This window comes from Anser cygnoides, chromosome 2 (assembly GCF_040182565.1).
Source record: "Anser cygnoides isolate HZ-2024a breed goose chromosome 2, Taihu_goose_T2T_genome, whole genome shotgun sequence".
Taxonomy (NCBI): domain Eukaryota; kingdom Metazoa; phylum Chordata; class Aves; order Anseriformes; family Anatidae; genus Anser; species Anser cygnoides.
In genome coordinates, this window is record NC_089874.1 from 30,504,743 (window position 1) to 30,519,134 (window position 14,392).

Consider the following 14,392-nt stretch of genomic DNA (forward strand, 5'->3'; position numbering starts at 1 on the left):
GAAACGCTCTATGATAGTGCAAGAGTCTTCACTTCTTTAAATTGCAAGGAATTTTTAATTATTATTTCTGTTGTATAATTCAATCAGCATCATCAAGGCTTCAGCTTTAAATAAAATGTTCTTGATATGAACTCTTAAATGGAAAATATGCCTTAGTTTTTAAGGGATAATTACTTGTGCATATTAGCATCAAAACTCACATTGATTCTTCCTCAGCAATACAGCAAGAGACTATAAAACTAATACAGCATCACAAATGAATGACCACAACGGGTAAAGCGATGCCTGAACTGCACCCTCTGAACGTTTTCCAAACTTTTGAAATAACTGCCTTTTATTCCATCCCAACCTGTAGAAAAAACAGCATGATGCATTGAAAATGCAGTGGGTGTTGAACTTCATAATAACAGCATGTGAACACATTTCTTAAGCAATTGAGTTAATGCCAATGACAAGGTTTAAATTGAAAGATTCTGTTTCTTTCATTGAAGAATTGAAACTAAATAAATAAGTAAATATATCTGACTACTGTAATTTTGCAATTGCAAAAAAAAAGATCATTATTTTTTTTTCCTTTTCTTTTCTTTTCCTCAGAGATAACAGTATACTTACCGTGCAAGGGGTTTGCATCCAGGGTTCCCCATCTATCTGCATAGGCAGTGACTTGCTGGTCCTAAAGCGATATATTTCACAGTATAAGCAAAAGTAACTAGACAAACCTGATAAATGGATTTTTTAAGAAGACACATGCGGTGGCACACACATATAATAGTTGATTTACCCCAAGCTTCTATGTAATCTCCAGCACGACCCAACATGCTTACAAAAGTAACCTAGTCAAAAAAGGCAGCATGAACAAGCCTTAGTTTTATTTTGAACACACAAACTAAAAACATTGCAAATATTCAAACGTCTTGCTAGAAATACACTACTCTCATGGGAGAATACTCTGCAATTTGTGAAATAAAGAGAGAATTATGCAAGAACTTCAGGAATAAACCTTATTCACTGAAAACACAAAGAAACGCCTTGCTATTTTTAATGATTTGGACTGACTGCTATAAAGAAAGGGAGAAATAAATCTTAGCTCTATTATTGCTGTTTATTAGAATAATAAAACACACTTTTACACTTGTATTTAACTGAGTTAGAGCACTAACAACTGACTGTTATACTGTGTTCAGAGGCTTTAATATACTATGTTATAAATTTAAATTGTTAGTAAAGTCTCACTGATTTTAACATAAAGGTTTAGATTGTTCCATGTCTATTTTCTAGCACCATATTTAGAAAAGTATAGAAAAATGACTGGGGAAAAAAAAAAAAAAAAAGAATGATCTTTTGGATGTTCTTTTCCAACCCTATTTCTGTGTTATAATAGTTTGCATACAGGACTATTCAAGATAACATGAAGCAGATAATTCTCATAGTGGAAAAATGAGTCATTTGACCTCACAGTTGGAAACTCTGACTTGGACGTTATTTAAAAATGACTAGCAGTTTGTGGGATTAACCACTGTCATCTACAGCCATAAGTGGAGGAAAGGAAGAACATTCAATGAGCTCTAATTTTTTAGGTTTGGAAGGGTTCTGGTTCTTTTGCAGTTGTGGTCTTGCTCACTTGTGATTATAAAAAATATTTCTCAGTAGCCAGAAAAGTTTGGAATGCCTCAGCATCCTCATTTCTCTTCCTAATCCTCACGAAAGAGCACTTTGAAGCCAACATCACTCAGTCCTTGAGAATAGTCTTAAAAATATGCCATGAACATCAGGAAATCCTACTTACTTTCTTAAAGTTTTGATTGCTACTCTTATGTTAATTACCTTATTTTATGTCTTATTTTAGTCTTCTTGGTCTTATCATTATTTAGCTTACGATTTTATTTAGATTTCAGAAAATTTCAGAAAATTCTTCTTCCTGAAAAATTCTTCACTGATGAAGAGTTGAATACCTCTCTCTTTTCCAGCCCTCATCTGATCCAAAGTTAGAATAGTTATCTTCTTGTTAAGATCGAATCCATCTTTCCTCTATTGTAAATGTACAGGTCATTTCTAGCATAGTAGATGATAAAACACAACTAAATTAGCCTGCTCCACTGTTCACAGCTAACACATACCAGCACATTTGTTAACAACGGCTTGTCAGTATTCAATAAATAACAAATAAATTAAAAAACAGAGCACTTTGACTTCTACGGATAAAAAATGGTTTACAAATACTAATTACATGATACTATTCTCTGAGGAGGAATGCATTACAAATGGGTTAAAATGTGTCATTAAAGTAATGTTAGATGTCTTTTTGCTCTAAACTGCATAGAATGTATGTCAATAATAAAGTCCAAGTTTCTGCCTTACTCCTCCTTCTCCAACTGCTTAACAATATTTCTTCAAAGAATGAAATGACAGCTGAATATAACATGTAAAAATTGAATCTAAACACTTCTTTCCTTCCTTCCTTCCTTTCAACACACTTAAACGCAGGAAGATGTATGGACATAGAATATGGACAGAATAAATTTAATATATAAAATGATATTTTAATAAACATTAACTACAGTATTTATGACTATTAAGCTACCAAAGAAAGTGTAACTAATAATATATAAATCTTTACTGTTTCACTACAACAGTGCAGTGCAAATTAAAGCTGACAATACCTGATGACAACAGATGAACACTGGGCAAGCCGTCTTCCAGCACTTTTCAGACCTGTATATATCTGACCCATCTCCATGGCTCCTTCCAGACCAACTACTTCCATAAGCTGGTCACTAAGATCTGAAAAAGTTGAAAAAAATCGCATTTGGTCTTGCCGTGATTTTGACAGTGGTCATCCTAACTAGCAAGAACTAGCAAACTGGACAGAAGGCCAGCTGGTAATAGATAAAAGATGAGGTGAACAGAACAGGTGAAAATGGTTTAGACAGTGATTTCTAAATGATTACAGATTTAAGTTTGGGCACATCTGGGCCTGTTGTCACACCATTCTAAAACATCCTGACCAAAATAATTCTAAACTACAGTAATAATCTCAATGGTTTATTTTAATACATACATACATACAGAACAAAGAATTTTAGCATATGATAAAATAGGAACTACAGGAAAATATCAAAATTGGAAATACTAAAAAATGAAGTGTTCATAGTTTAGAAACTTATACTTTTTATATGTATGTTTATTGTTTCAACAGATATTTAAAATCCAGTATAGGAAGAATCATTGCCCAATATACTGCTAGAATCTCTCTCCAGACAATGTGTACAACTCTAATTCAGTCCTTGTGTACATACATTATTACAGTCATTGTTTATGGGACCACTTTTTTTTTTTTCCATTGGATTTTTGCCTCAATTAGTGCACAGATTAAATGCAAAAAGGGCAGAAAAAAATTCTTATCAGCAAATATTCGTCTAGCTTTCCATAGTATGTTTCGTGCTGCTTTCTGATTACATAGCTTTTTGGCATTAAACTTCCAAAAATATTTTAATAATGTGTCTGGCAAAATACATCTTAGTTTGCTCGACTTCAAGGAGCAAGAACAAATTTTGTCTAGAATTTTGGACAAAGAGATACAACCAGAAACTTAAACAGTATTATAGCAGTCTGGTTTGAGAAGCAACCAAGCAAGGTATTGAAATATTATCCAGAATCAACTAGAGTGTTTTGTATAACATGTTTTATATGCTGTGGTTTAAATACATGTTGCCAAGACCAGATGGACAAGAAGAAGAAATGTTTTTTCAGCTGTATATTATGTGTGTTTTATAGATTGGCTGTTAATACCCATGTTTCCAAAAGACATGTTATTCGGTGAAGCAGAGTGATGAGCTAAAATGTTCAAGTCTATCATCACATTGAAAAAACAAAGAAAGGAGAGCACATTACTCTTTGTGTATTTTAAACCCTTCAACCTTTAATGAAGGTAGAACTCCATGCTAATTATCATATCTATGAGGCTAGTCTAAAGTTTCAAATGGAGTCTTTTCTCTTCACTTCTTTGGGCTTTGAATGAAGGTAATTAACTGAAAGAAGTACTGTAATAGAAAAAAAAAAAAAAGAAAAAAAGTATTAAAAGCAAATAGGATTTATGGTCTGGATATTTCTGCTTCCAACCAGAAAATCTGATGCTATCCAATGCCTCCAGTTTTCTTAACATTCTTCACTATTTCCAATTTCTCTTCACAGTGAAATTAGTTCCACATAACATTAATGAAGCAAAACCAAACTCTATTCTTTGCTATTAAGGAAGAAGAACAAGATGGACAAAAGTTTAAAATATGTAACATGATTAATTTTAACTATGCATTTTTATAGTTTGCATCCCTATACCACTCATAAACCCAATTTTGTATGTCTGGCTTTCTGTTGAATTGTTTTAAAGATAGTATTCTCTTTAAATGTTTTCCTTAAGTTACTTATGCACTTTTAAACTTAACTGAGATTTAAACAAATTCTGCTTTCGTTGTTAATCAAATCGATTTAAATGGGAAAGTCCTACTAATTTGCAAAAGCACACTAAACTTTATAGATTAAAAACATTCAAATGTTTCTAGCCAAAGAGAACATCAAATTCCATTTCACTGGGTTACTAGAAAATTATTATTTTTTAAATGGGAGAATAATTAAGAACAGATTTTTATTACTGACAGCTCAGGCAACATATGCAAGATTCAGAATAGTGACATTTGCAGTGATATAAATTTGATGCATCATTCTTCAATAGCTAGGAGACTAGTGCCAGTAACACTAGGTAACAAAGGGCCAAATCCTGCCCTTTGAGCCATACCACACATTTCCAAAAATGTAGTGTATTAAACACTGGAAGATTGAACAGAATAATACTTTTAATTCTCAGAAAAGTGAAGCCTTTTCTAAGCTTTACATATGCCATGGCACATTCACTAAGTGGCGTTATTTTAGGCTAAATATGAATATTTTTAGAATCAAACTTAAATTAGACATAGCATCCTTTCAGAAGCAGTAAAAACTAAAGCAAATGTAACAAACAATTACTTGGAAAACTTAACTTAGGGTTAGTTAAGTTAGTTAATATATTTGACCTGATGGCTTTGCATAGCCACATCCATTTCAACAAATCCTTGAGCTGTATTGACTTTGATAAGAATTTAGAGTAAACAAAAGTGGAAAAAGGAATGTGGATATTTTCATCCATTTCTTCAAAGATGTGGGTATGGATACACTGGTTGAATATAAATCCAATGCATGGGTTGCATTTCTTCTTAAAAGTTCCTCACCAATGACTCTGAAAGAAACTAAGCTCTCTTAAAAGAGGTCAAGTCTTCTTTTAAATTAAAAGATAGGAAAGAGGAAGTCATTCTTCATTCTGGTAGAAGGGTATCACTGATTTCTCAAAAGGATCTGTGCTGGGCTCTGTACTGCTCAACATATTCCCCTAAATTATCTGGGAATAGAAGTAGTTAGCAAATTACTGAGGATTCAGCAAAGTAAACAAAAAGGTCAATTAATAAAAAAGTTTAGGAATTTCACAGTACAGAGTGATGGGCAATAAGAAGGCAGAAAATTCAGTACATGCAACTTAATGTCCATGAAAGGAAACAGAGCTAACTGACAGAGCTAATGATATATATGTAGCTTGCATCATGCATGTATATTTAAAAACAAATGTGTGTGTGTGTGTGTGTCTGTCCACATATACTGGGTTACAATTAGCGCTGGGTTACAATTAATGTTGTCCTGCAGAAATTAAGATTATGGATTTACTGTGGTAATTTCTATGAAAATATCTGCTCAATGCTCAATAATGATATAAAAACAAACAAACAAGCAAAAAACCTATTTTACATTATGATTGGGACCTCCATGAAGTATAGAGTTTGTGGCTATGGTCTGATCAACAAGGCACAGAAAGATATAAAACAAATGGAAATGATAAAGGGCAACAAACATGGTAACAAAAAGAACAGCTTCTGTATGAAAAGAAATTAGACTAGGACCCTTAAGAAAGGAAAGAAATATGTGGAGGAAAAACAACAGGTAGAGGAAATCATGAATAGCATGGTTTAGGTGAAGACAGTACTGTTACTTAGTATTTCTCAAAAAAAAAAAAAATCTAAGGAGATTCATAGCACTTCTAGAACAAACAGGAAATCCTGTTTACATAATACAGTGTTAAATCATGATGCCATACTAGACCTCGAAACTCCCTAAATCAAAAAAAGATCTTGTAAGATATCTTAAAGGAAGGATTACTGTAAGTCTGCCCTCTTATGCTTTATTTCTAATCATGCTATGCAGGCTGGTGTCAGAGGTCAGATACTGACATACATGACCATGTGTGTTGACTTTGTGGCACTGTTATTGTTGCCTTCTTATAGTTTTATTAAATTGTAGTTCAAATAATGAATGCTGTTGCTCATTAAACATCAGTCATCACTTAAAACGGCTTGTAACATGGACTTTCCTATGACATGTTCCAACTATGCCTGGAATCTAATTCAGAAACTCACTTGTTTCCCTAAATTGTACTCTAAAATTACACACATCTGTATGTGTGTGTGTGTGTCTACCAAATACAGAGAAATAAACCAAAACAACACATATTTCTTTTTAGACAGGTTGTATTTCTAGGCAGGTTTTATTTCTTCTATGTTCTATACATTTTATTCTAAAGATAAAATAGATTGGTGACTGTACTGGTAATGTTTTCTACGTGCTCCAATGCACGTTTCAGCTATTATAACCAGTTTTAGGATGTTGTAGGTTTAGGAGACCAAAGGTTACGTTTTTTAAAAAAAAAAAGTTTAGGAACTAACAGCAAACAATGGCAACAATGCTATACCAAGCAGCTTTTCAATCTAACCAAGTCATTTAGTTGCCTAAATGAGAGCTGAGGTCTCATAGGTAAGCTATTATGGAGAGCATCTCAGTGCATTAGTAAAGTGTTTTTTGACTGGTGCCTTGGGGTTCTGGAGTCGGTTTGTTCTGCTCTGAGCTATGTGAAAGAGCTGAAGGCTCTCTCTTGTTTTCTATGTGAATGAGCCATTAGAGTGTGTGGGAATGTTTTCACAGCACCATGCCTCTCCTGCCCTCTTCCACAAACCAAACGACTTCACGTGTCTCCTCATATTAGCCCCATCAGTAAACAAAGCCTGCTCTCCCGGGGGAGCGCTGCTGTCAGCAGATGGTGACTAGCATGCAGAGGGGCATCTGACCCCTTGCACTCATTCCTGATGGGGGAATAAAGTCTCTAGGGAGATTACTGCCCATTTCCTCCCATCAGACAGCAGGAGGAATAGAAGTCCAAACAGAAACTTGCACAAGAGCAGACGAAGCACTGTACATTAATATGATCCCTTTATACTTCCCAGGGCATGAAGAAACACTTCGAGGCTTTAAAGTTTCCTAGTGAGGAGTTTACATTATCCATTAGCTTGGCATTAGCTGAACACTTCAATATTCAAAGTGAATACACAATGGAAAAACACATTTGGAATTCATCTTTGAAGATAAAGGAAGGAAAGCAAAGTGGGGTAGGGGTGGAAAGAAACATGATTAGAAATGCTGATTTACATAGAGAACTTTCCCTATGTAATGGAACTGGTTTGATATCCAATTTATCTTTGCAATATATAAATATTGCTGTCCTGGCAAGAGATTGAATGACTCTTATAATTTGGGGTTACTGCGCTCACTCAGGCACATTTGCATAAAAACATTGTTGGTCAGTGGTAAATCTGTCTCTGGCAGCAGTTTGTCTTCAGAGAGAAAGGGTTCCTCCATTGCTAAATGTAATCAAATCCTAGTAATCATCACACTGGATTTTTTTTTGGTTCCAGTTAAAATACTGGATAAGAATATGAAAACTGGTGTGATGCCAGAGGATCCTTGAAAACCTGCTGAGCTCAATGCTCTGCACCACATGAATGCTTCAGTATCTTCTCAGAACACTGCATGTATTAAAACTACAGTTTCCCGATATGCAGGAATGTGGGGTCATTTCCATGACTGTTGTATACAATGCTAAAGATGCATTTAATGATTTAATGTCACAGTACTCATGATTTCAGATAAACAGCTTTTTCTATGTTCCTGGTTTCCAGAAATCAGTAAATCAAGACCAATCCATACATCTATTTTTTTTTTTTTTTTACTTATGCTACCTGAGAATCTACCTGAAGTAACGTATGCCTCAATGTATATGATTGATTATATCGGAGTTGTACCTAGAGGTCCAGATGATGTCAAGGCTCTGATAACTTACTGATTCACAGACATATAACAAGAAATAGCTTTTATATCCAAGAATTTATAATATAGACAAATAAATAAAAAAAAAAGCATGGGGAAAAATATTATTATATCCATGTTACAAAGTGAAAATTGTACATCGAGAGATTTAGGTCATGCAAAAGATTTGTTCTCAGCTGGATATATTGTGTGTAGACCCACAAGAACTAATATTTTTTATGTTACTATGTAAAGTTAAAAGCATGAGTTTGACTTCAGCAAAGTAAGGCAAAGTTAGGCATGAGTGTTAATCTGCTTGAGGGTAGAAGGGCTCTGCAGAGGGATCTAGATAGGCTGGACTGATGGGCTGATGCCAATCATATGGAGTTCAACAAGGCTAAGTGCTGGGTCCTGTGCTTGGGGCACAACAACCCCATGCAATGCTACAGGCTCAGGGAAGAGTGGCTGAAAAGCTGCCTGGCAGAAAAGGACCTGGGGTTATTGGTCAAGTGGCTGAATATGAGCCAGCAGTGTGCTCAGGTGGCCAAGAAGGCCAACAGCATCCTGGCTTGTATCAGAATACAACACCGTGGCCAGCAGTACTAGGGAAGTGATTGTCACTCTGTACTCAGCTCTGGTGAGGCCGCACGATCACTACAAGAAGGACATCAAGGTGCTGGAGCATGTTCAAAGAAGGGTAATGAAGCAGGTGAAGGGTCTAGAAAATAAGTCTTATGAGGAGTGGCTAAGGGACCTGGGTTTGTTTAGCTTAGAGAAAAGAAGGCTCGAGGGAGACCTTATTGTACTGTACGATTACCTTAAAGAAGGTTGCATCACAGTGGGGATCAGGCTCTTCTAAGCACCAACTGATAAATTGAGGGGAAATGGCCTCAAGTTGCACTAGGGGAGGTTTAGGTTGGATATTAGGAAAAATTTCTTTATTGAAAGGGATGTGTGGCATTGGAATAGGCTGCCCAGGGAATCACAGAATGGCCAGGGTTGGAAGGGACCTTTGAAGATCATCTTGTCCAACCCCCCTGCTGAGCGGGATCACCTAGAGCACATTGCACAGAATGGCATCTAGGCAGGTTTTGAATATCTCCAGAGATGGAGACTCCACAACCTCTCTGGGCAGCCTGTGCCAGTGCTCTGTCACCCTCACAGTAAAGAAGTCCCCCTTCATATTCAGCCAGAATTTCCTGTCCTTCAGTTTGTGCCCATTGCCTCTTGTCCTGGGCGCAACTGAAAAGAGACTGTCTTCATCTTCTTGACACCCTCCCCTCATATATTTATACACACTGATGAGGTCTTCCCTCAGTTTTCTCTTTTCCAGGGTAAACATGCCCAGTTTGCTCAGCATGTCCTCATACAACAGGTGTTCCAGTCCTCTAATCATCTTTGTAGCCCTACTCTGAACACGCTCCAGTAGCTCCATGTCCCTCTTGTACTGGGGAGCCCATAAATGGACACAATACTCCAGGTGTGGCCTCACCAGGGCTGAGTAGAGGGGCAGGATCACCTCCCTTGACCTGCTGGCAACACTCTTCCGAATGCAGCCCAGGAAACCATTGGCCTTCTTGGCCACAAGGGCACATTGCTGACCCATGGTCAGCCTGCTGTCCACCAGCACTCCCAGGTCTCTCTCTGCAGAGTTGTTCTGCATCAGGTCAGCCCCCAGCCTGTACTGGTGTTTGGGGTTATTCCTCCCTAGGTGCAGGACCCTGCAATTGCCCTTGATGAACTTCATGAGGTTCCTCTTGGCCCAACCCTCAGGGGACACTGCTAGCTACGGGTCTCCAGCTAAACTCCGCACCACTAAACACAACGGTCTGAGCTCTGTCATCCAGTCAATTATCAATCCACCTCACTGTCCAGTCACCTAGGCCATGATTACAGAGCTTTTCTATGAGGATGGTATGGGAGACAGTGTCAAAAGCTTTGCTGAAGACAAGGTAAACCACATCTACTCTCTCCCCTCATCTACTCAGCTAGTCATCTCATCACAGAAGGATATCAGATTGGTTAAGCATGATTTCAAGTGGTTGAGTCACTATCCCTGGAGGTCTTCAAGACATGCGTGGATTAAGAATTTAGTAGCATGGTTTAGTGGTGGACTTTAGTACTAGATTAAAGGTTGGACTAGATGTTTTTAGAGGTCTCTTCCAATTTGAATTATCTTATGATTCTATGACTTGGCCAAGATCACACATGAAATTTTTGCCAGAGACAGGAAATAAGTTGACAACTCCTGAATTTCAACATTGATTTTAAGAATCTATTCTCCCTCTTAATATTGACTTTAAGGATATATATGTTGAGTCTGATGTCTATAACATTAGACCCAGTTTTGACTATTTGAGTTTGCTTGTAAACATTAAAAAACTCATATGGCTGTATATATCTATTTCATGGCACTATTGATTCCCATCTCAAGTCTTTTCTCTGGCCTTCATTTTTTTTTTTCCCCTGTTTTTAAAATAAAATGAAACAAGCTAAGCCTGCCTCTTAGTTTGAGGAAAGGCAGAAATATCACTGCTGTAATTTCCACCCTAGTGAGATACTCATACGATAACAAACTAAACAGATATTTTATACATATATAAACACACAGACAAGCACACACATATTTTATACCTATGAGTACATACACACATATGATATATACCCAGATGTATGCATATGCAAGAAGTGCCGTACATTTTTGCTCTACCATCTGAATTGATGACGCTCTAAATAGCTTAAATGGGGTAAAACTGAAAGAGCGCTATTTTTGATACTTAAAATGAATGCAATCAATAAAATCCTGGCTGTGCTGAATTCAGTGGCAAAATTCACACAGACTTCAGTGAGGCCCAGTTTTCACACAGTATCTTCTGTACTGAGTCATTGCAGCACAGAGACACTGTCCTCTGATGGAATTGTTTAACAGATATAGCTCAAACTACTACTGTATACTAGATTTTTATTTTTTTTGGGGGGTGGGGGGAGTATATAATCATCTCCTGACTCCCATTAATCATTGAATGACAAGTTTCTCAAGTAGGAGGGCAAACAAGTAAGAACCAGTCCTCCTAATTAAATATTTTATGAAACTTTTTGATGTGCACAGAAGGCCTTTGTAAAATGTTATTTATTTATTTATTTATTAAGCTTACTAGGGGAAGGAGAGAAGAATTCTTAAAAGAAAACTTCCTGATTAATAGTGAAAGAATAAAAATAGAAAAACAAACAAAAAACAAACCACATACACACACACCCTGGATCATTCAAATTAAATGACTTTAACTCAAAAACTATACCTAAATACCAATGTTCAACATTTGAAACAAGAAGTTTCATCCTCCACTTCAGGAGATCATTATGGATAAGTCTTTCATGGTAAAGCTTGACTGACAAAATGTATTCTTTTTTATACATTTATTCTTTTAATAGTTTGAGGTACAATTGCATTGAACATACTGCTGCACCAGAAAGCCCCCTATTATTTTTAATCTGTATTCTTTTAAAAGTTATTTGTTCAAAAGGATTTCACTGTGTTACTCTTATACCCCCTTCATCCAACAGAACAAAAGCTGTTCTATGAAAGGAGTCTAAACTTGGACAAACCGTAAAAAAAGCAAAGTTCCTCTCTGTTTTTATCAAATTTGATTGCTGCAGCTGTTCCCAGTTTCTGTATTTTAAAAATAGCCTTATTCAGTGCTTGTTGGCTAAAGGCCAGAGTACCATTAGAACATGCTGTACGGAAAACCTCTATTCAGTTACAGATACAGAAATATATTTAAGATCAGTGGGGGTCATCTGCCGCAAACACTTGTATGGGGGAAAATGGAATTTTAATGTGCTTGGACTGCTCACCACTTTTAACAGATATTTAAGAACTTAAAACCGGATATCTTTCTATTTGTATTGGTACTCTCATATTACTGAGCATCAGGTACAATACAATATGAGCAAGTCAAGATCATTTCAACTAACAAAAATAGATCTAATTCTCAAATTACTTCTTAGTAGTTCTGGCATTCACTTTAAATGGCTCCCAGTAATATTGGATATTTGATTAGCCTATAAAAATGCCACAGCCTAGAAAAGAAAAATACAGTAATATTGATGGAAATGTAGAAATCTGATCAATGAAAAACAGCTTTGATTTGTACATTTCTAAGAGGACTTGTACTAACAGGGGAAATGTTCCCTTTCTACAGGGTAGCAAACTCTGATAATGTCATTATTCCTATATTTATCCACCAAAGAGTTTTGTTGTTGTTTGTTTTGTTATCCAGCAGAAAGAAATCTTGATTCCATTTACATGAGTATTAAAACTCATTTTGTTTAAAGTGGTAGTGAGTTCCAAGAACTCATAAACCTCCTAAAGATTATTATTATTCTTTTACTTCAAGAGAACCATTTCCTTTTGTGTCCTCTACTGTTCTGGTATTCCATGGTGTTTGGAGATCATAGAATGAAGAATAGATACTGGTTTGAACAACAGTAGTATTAACCAAGACCCTAACCCCAGGAAAACATTCTGAAAGCCAGCGACATATCATAGATCAAAATTTTTATGATGGCCTAAAATGTCTGTGTCAAAGTTTTCAAGATTATATGTTTTTACTGCACCTGGAACAGGAGCTTGCAGCATGGTAGAGTATCCAAGGTCATTATTTGGATAGGTACTAGTCAGAAAGAAACCACAGGAGAGAGAGTGTCAAAATAGTCTATCTGAAATTGTTGAGACCCTAAGTTCTTAGCAGTTGGTTGGACTCCTTTCTGTGACCCCACTCTCTCAGTACCCAAGTTATTTTCATTAAATAAATGCTTAAATAACTATCTGGATTGCAGGTTCAACTAAAAACTTTGTCCACACCTTCTCTGCATATAGAAGGAACAGGAGACAATTGAATTAAGTCATGTCTAATGAACTCTGAGGCAGGTGTTTACATTATCTAAGTAAAACAGAAAATCTTCCTAAATTTCCTGCAGTCAGTTAACGTAAAGAATCTTTGATTTAGTTCCCCAGTAAATCACATATGTTTGGTACTGTCAGAGGAGACCTAGGATTTCCAGGACACTCACACACTGTTGACAGGCCTGACACAGAAGCTACAGAGAAGCAGATGAAAGGATGGTATCTTGAGAGTAACTCTAATGGTGTTAGGATCTTATATGGACAATTGAAGAGTGCTTAAAATTTTGTACTAAGATGACACTTCATAGAACATCCCGAGTCGGAAGGGCCCCACAAGGTTCATTAAGTCCAACTCCTGCATCTGCACAGTACCACTCAAAAATCAGACAATACATCTGAAAGTGTTGTCCAAATGCTTGAACTCCAGCAGGCTCTGTGCCACTTCCCTGGGGAGCCTGTTCCACTGCCCAACCACCCTCTTGGTGAAGAACATATTCATTACATTCAGCCCTAACCTCCCTTGTCCCAGCTCCATGCCGTTCCCTCGGGTCCTATCGCTGGTCACCAGAGAGAAGAGATCAATGCTTGCCCCTCCACTCCCCCTGTGAGGAAGCTGTAGGCCAAAATGGGTACTCCATTCCAAGAGGAGACTTCCTCTTCTCTAGGCTGAACAAACCCAGTGACCTCAGCTGCTCCCCATACATCTTGCCCTCTAGACCCTTCACAATCCTTATAGCCCACTTTTGGACTAATAGTTTTCTAATAGTTTTATGTCCTTTTATACTGTGGTGGCCAAAACTGCACGCAATACTTGAGGTGAGGTCACACCAACACAGGGTAGAGCAGGACAATCACTTCCTTTGACTGGACAGTAACGCTGTACTTGATGCACACTAAAATAAGTTTGGCCCTTTTGGCTGCCACAGCACACTGTTGACTCATGTTCAGCTTGCCTCATGTTCAACTTGCCGTCAACCAAAACACCCAGATCCCTTCCTGTGGGGCTGCTCTCCAGCCTCTCATCTCCCAGTCTGTATGTCCATTCAGGGTTACCCCTTCCCAAGTGCAGAATCTGGCACTTGCTCTTGTTAAAGTTCATATTATTGGTGATTGCTCAGATCTCTAATTTGTCAAGATTTCTGTGCCAGGTCTCTCCACCCTTGACAGAGTCAACAGGTCCTCCTAAATTAGCATTGTCTGCAAACTTACTCAGAAACCTTCTAGTCCTACATCCAAGTCATTTATGAATTTACTATACCCCTTTGAGCCTGA

The 14,392-nt window shown here is 37.0% G+C and overlaps 1 protein-coding gene across 17 annotated transcripts in view; it reads right to left on the minus strand.

Annotated features, from left to right (window-relative positions):
- The window catches only part of DGKB (diacylglycerol kinase beta), a 402,831-nt gene that overhangs the window by 15,008 nt on the left and 373,431 nt on the right, over positions 1-14,392 (minus strand). For 15 of the 17 annotated variants that reach the window (XM_066991767.1, XM_066991771.1, XM_066991770.1 and 12 more), the window contains 2 exons: positions 2,661-2,781; positions 613-673 (listed from right to left, as the gene is read on the minus strand). In XM_066991767.1, the coding sequence (XP_066847868.1) occupies positions 613-673; positions 2,661-2,781 (182 nt within the window). Of the gene's footprint in view, positions 1-128; positions 350-612; positions 674-764; positions 2,053-2,660; positions 2,782-14,392 lie in introns of those variants that run through there. The other 2 variants (XM_066991775.1, XM_066991776.1) reach the window with 2 other exon arrangements.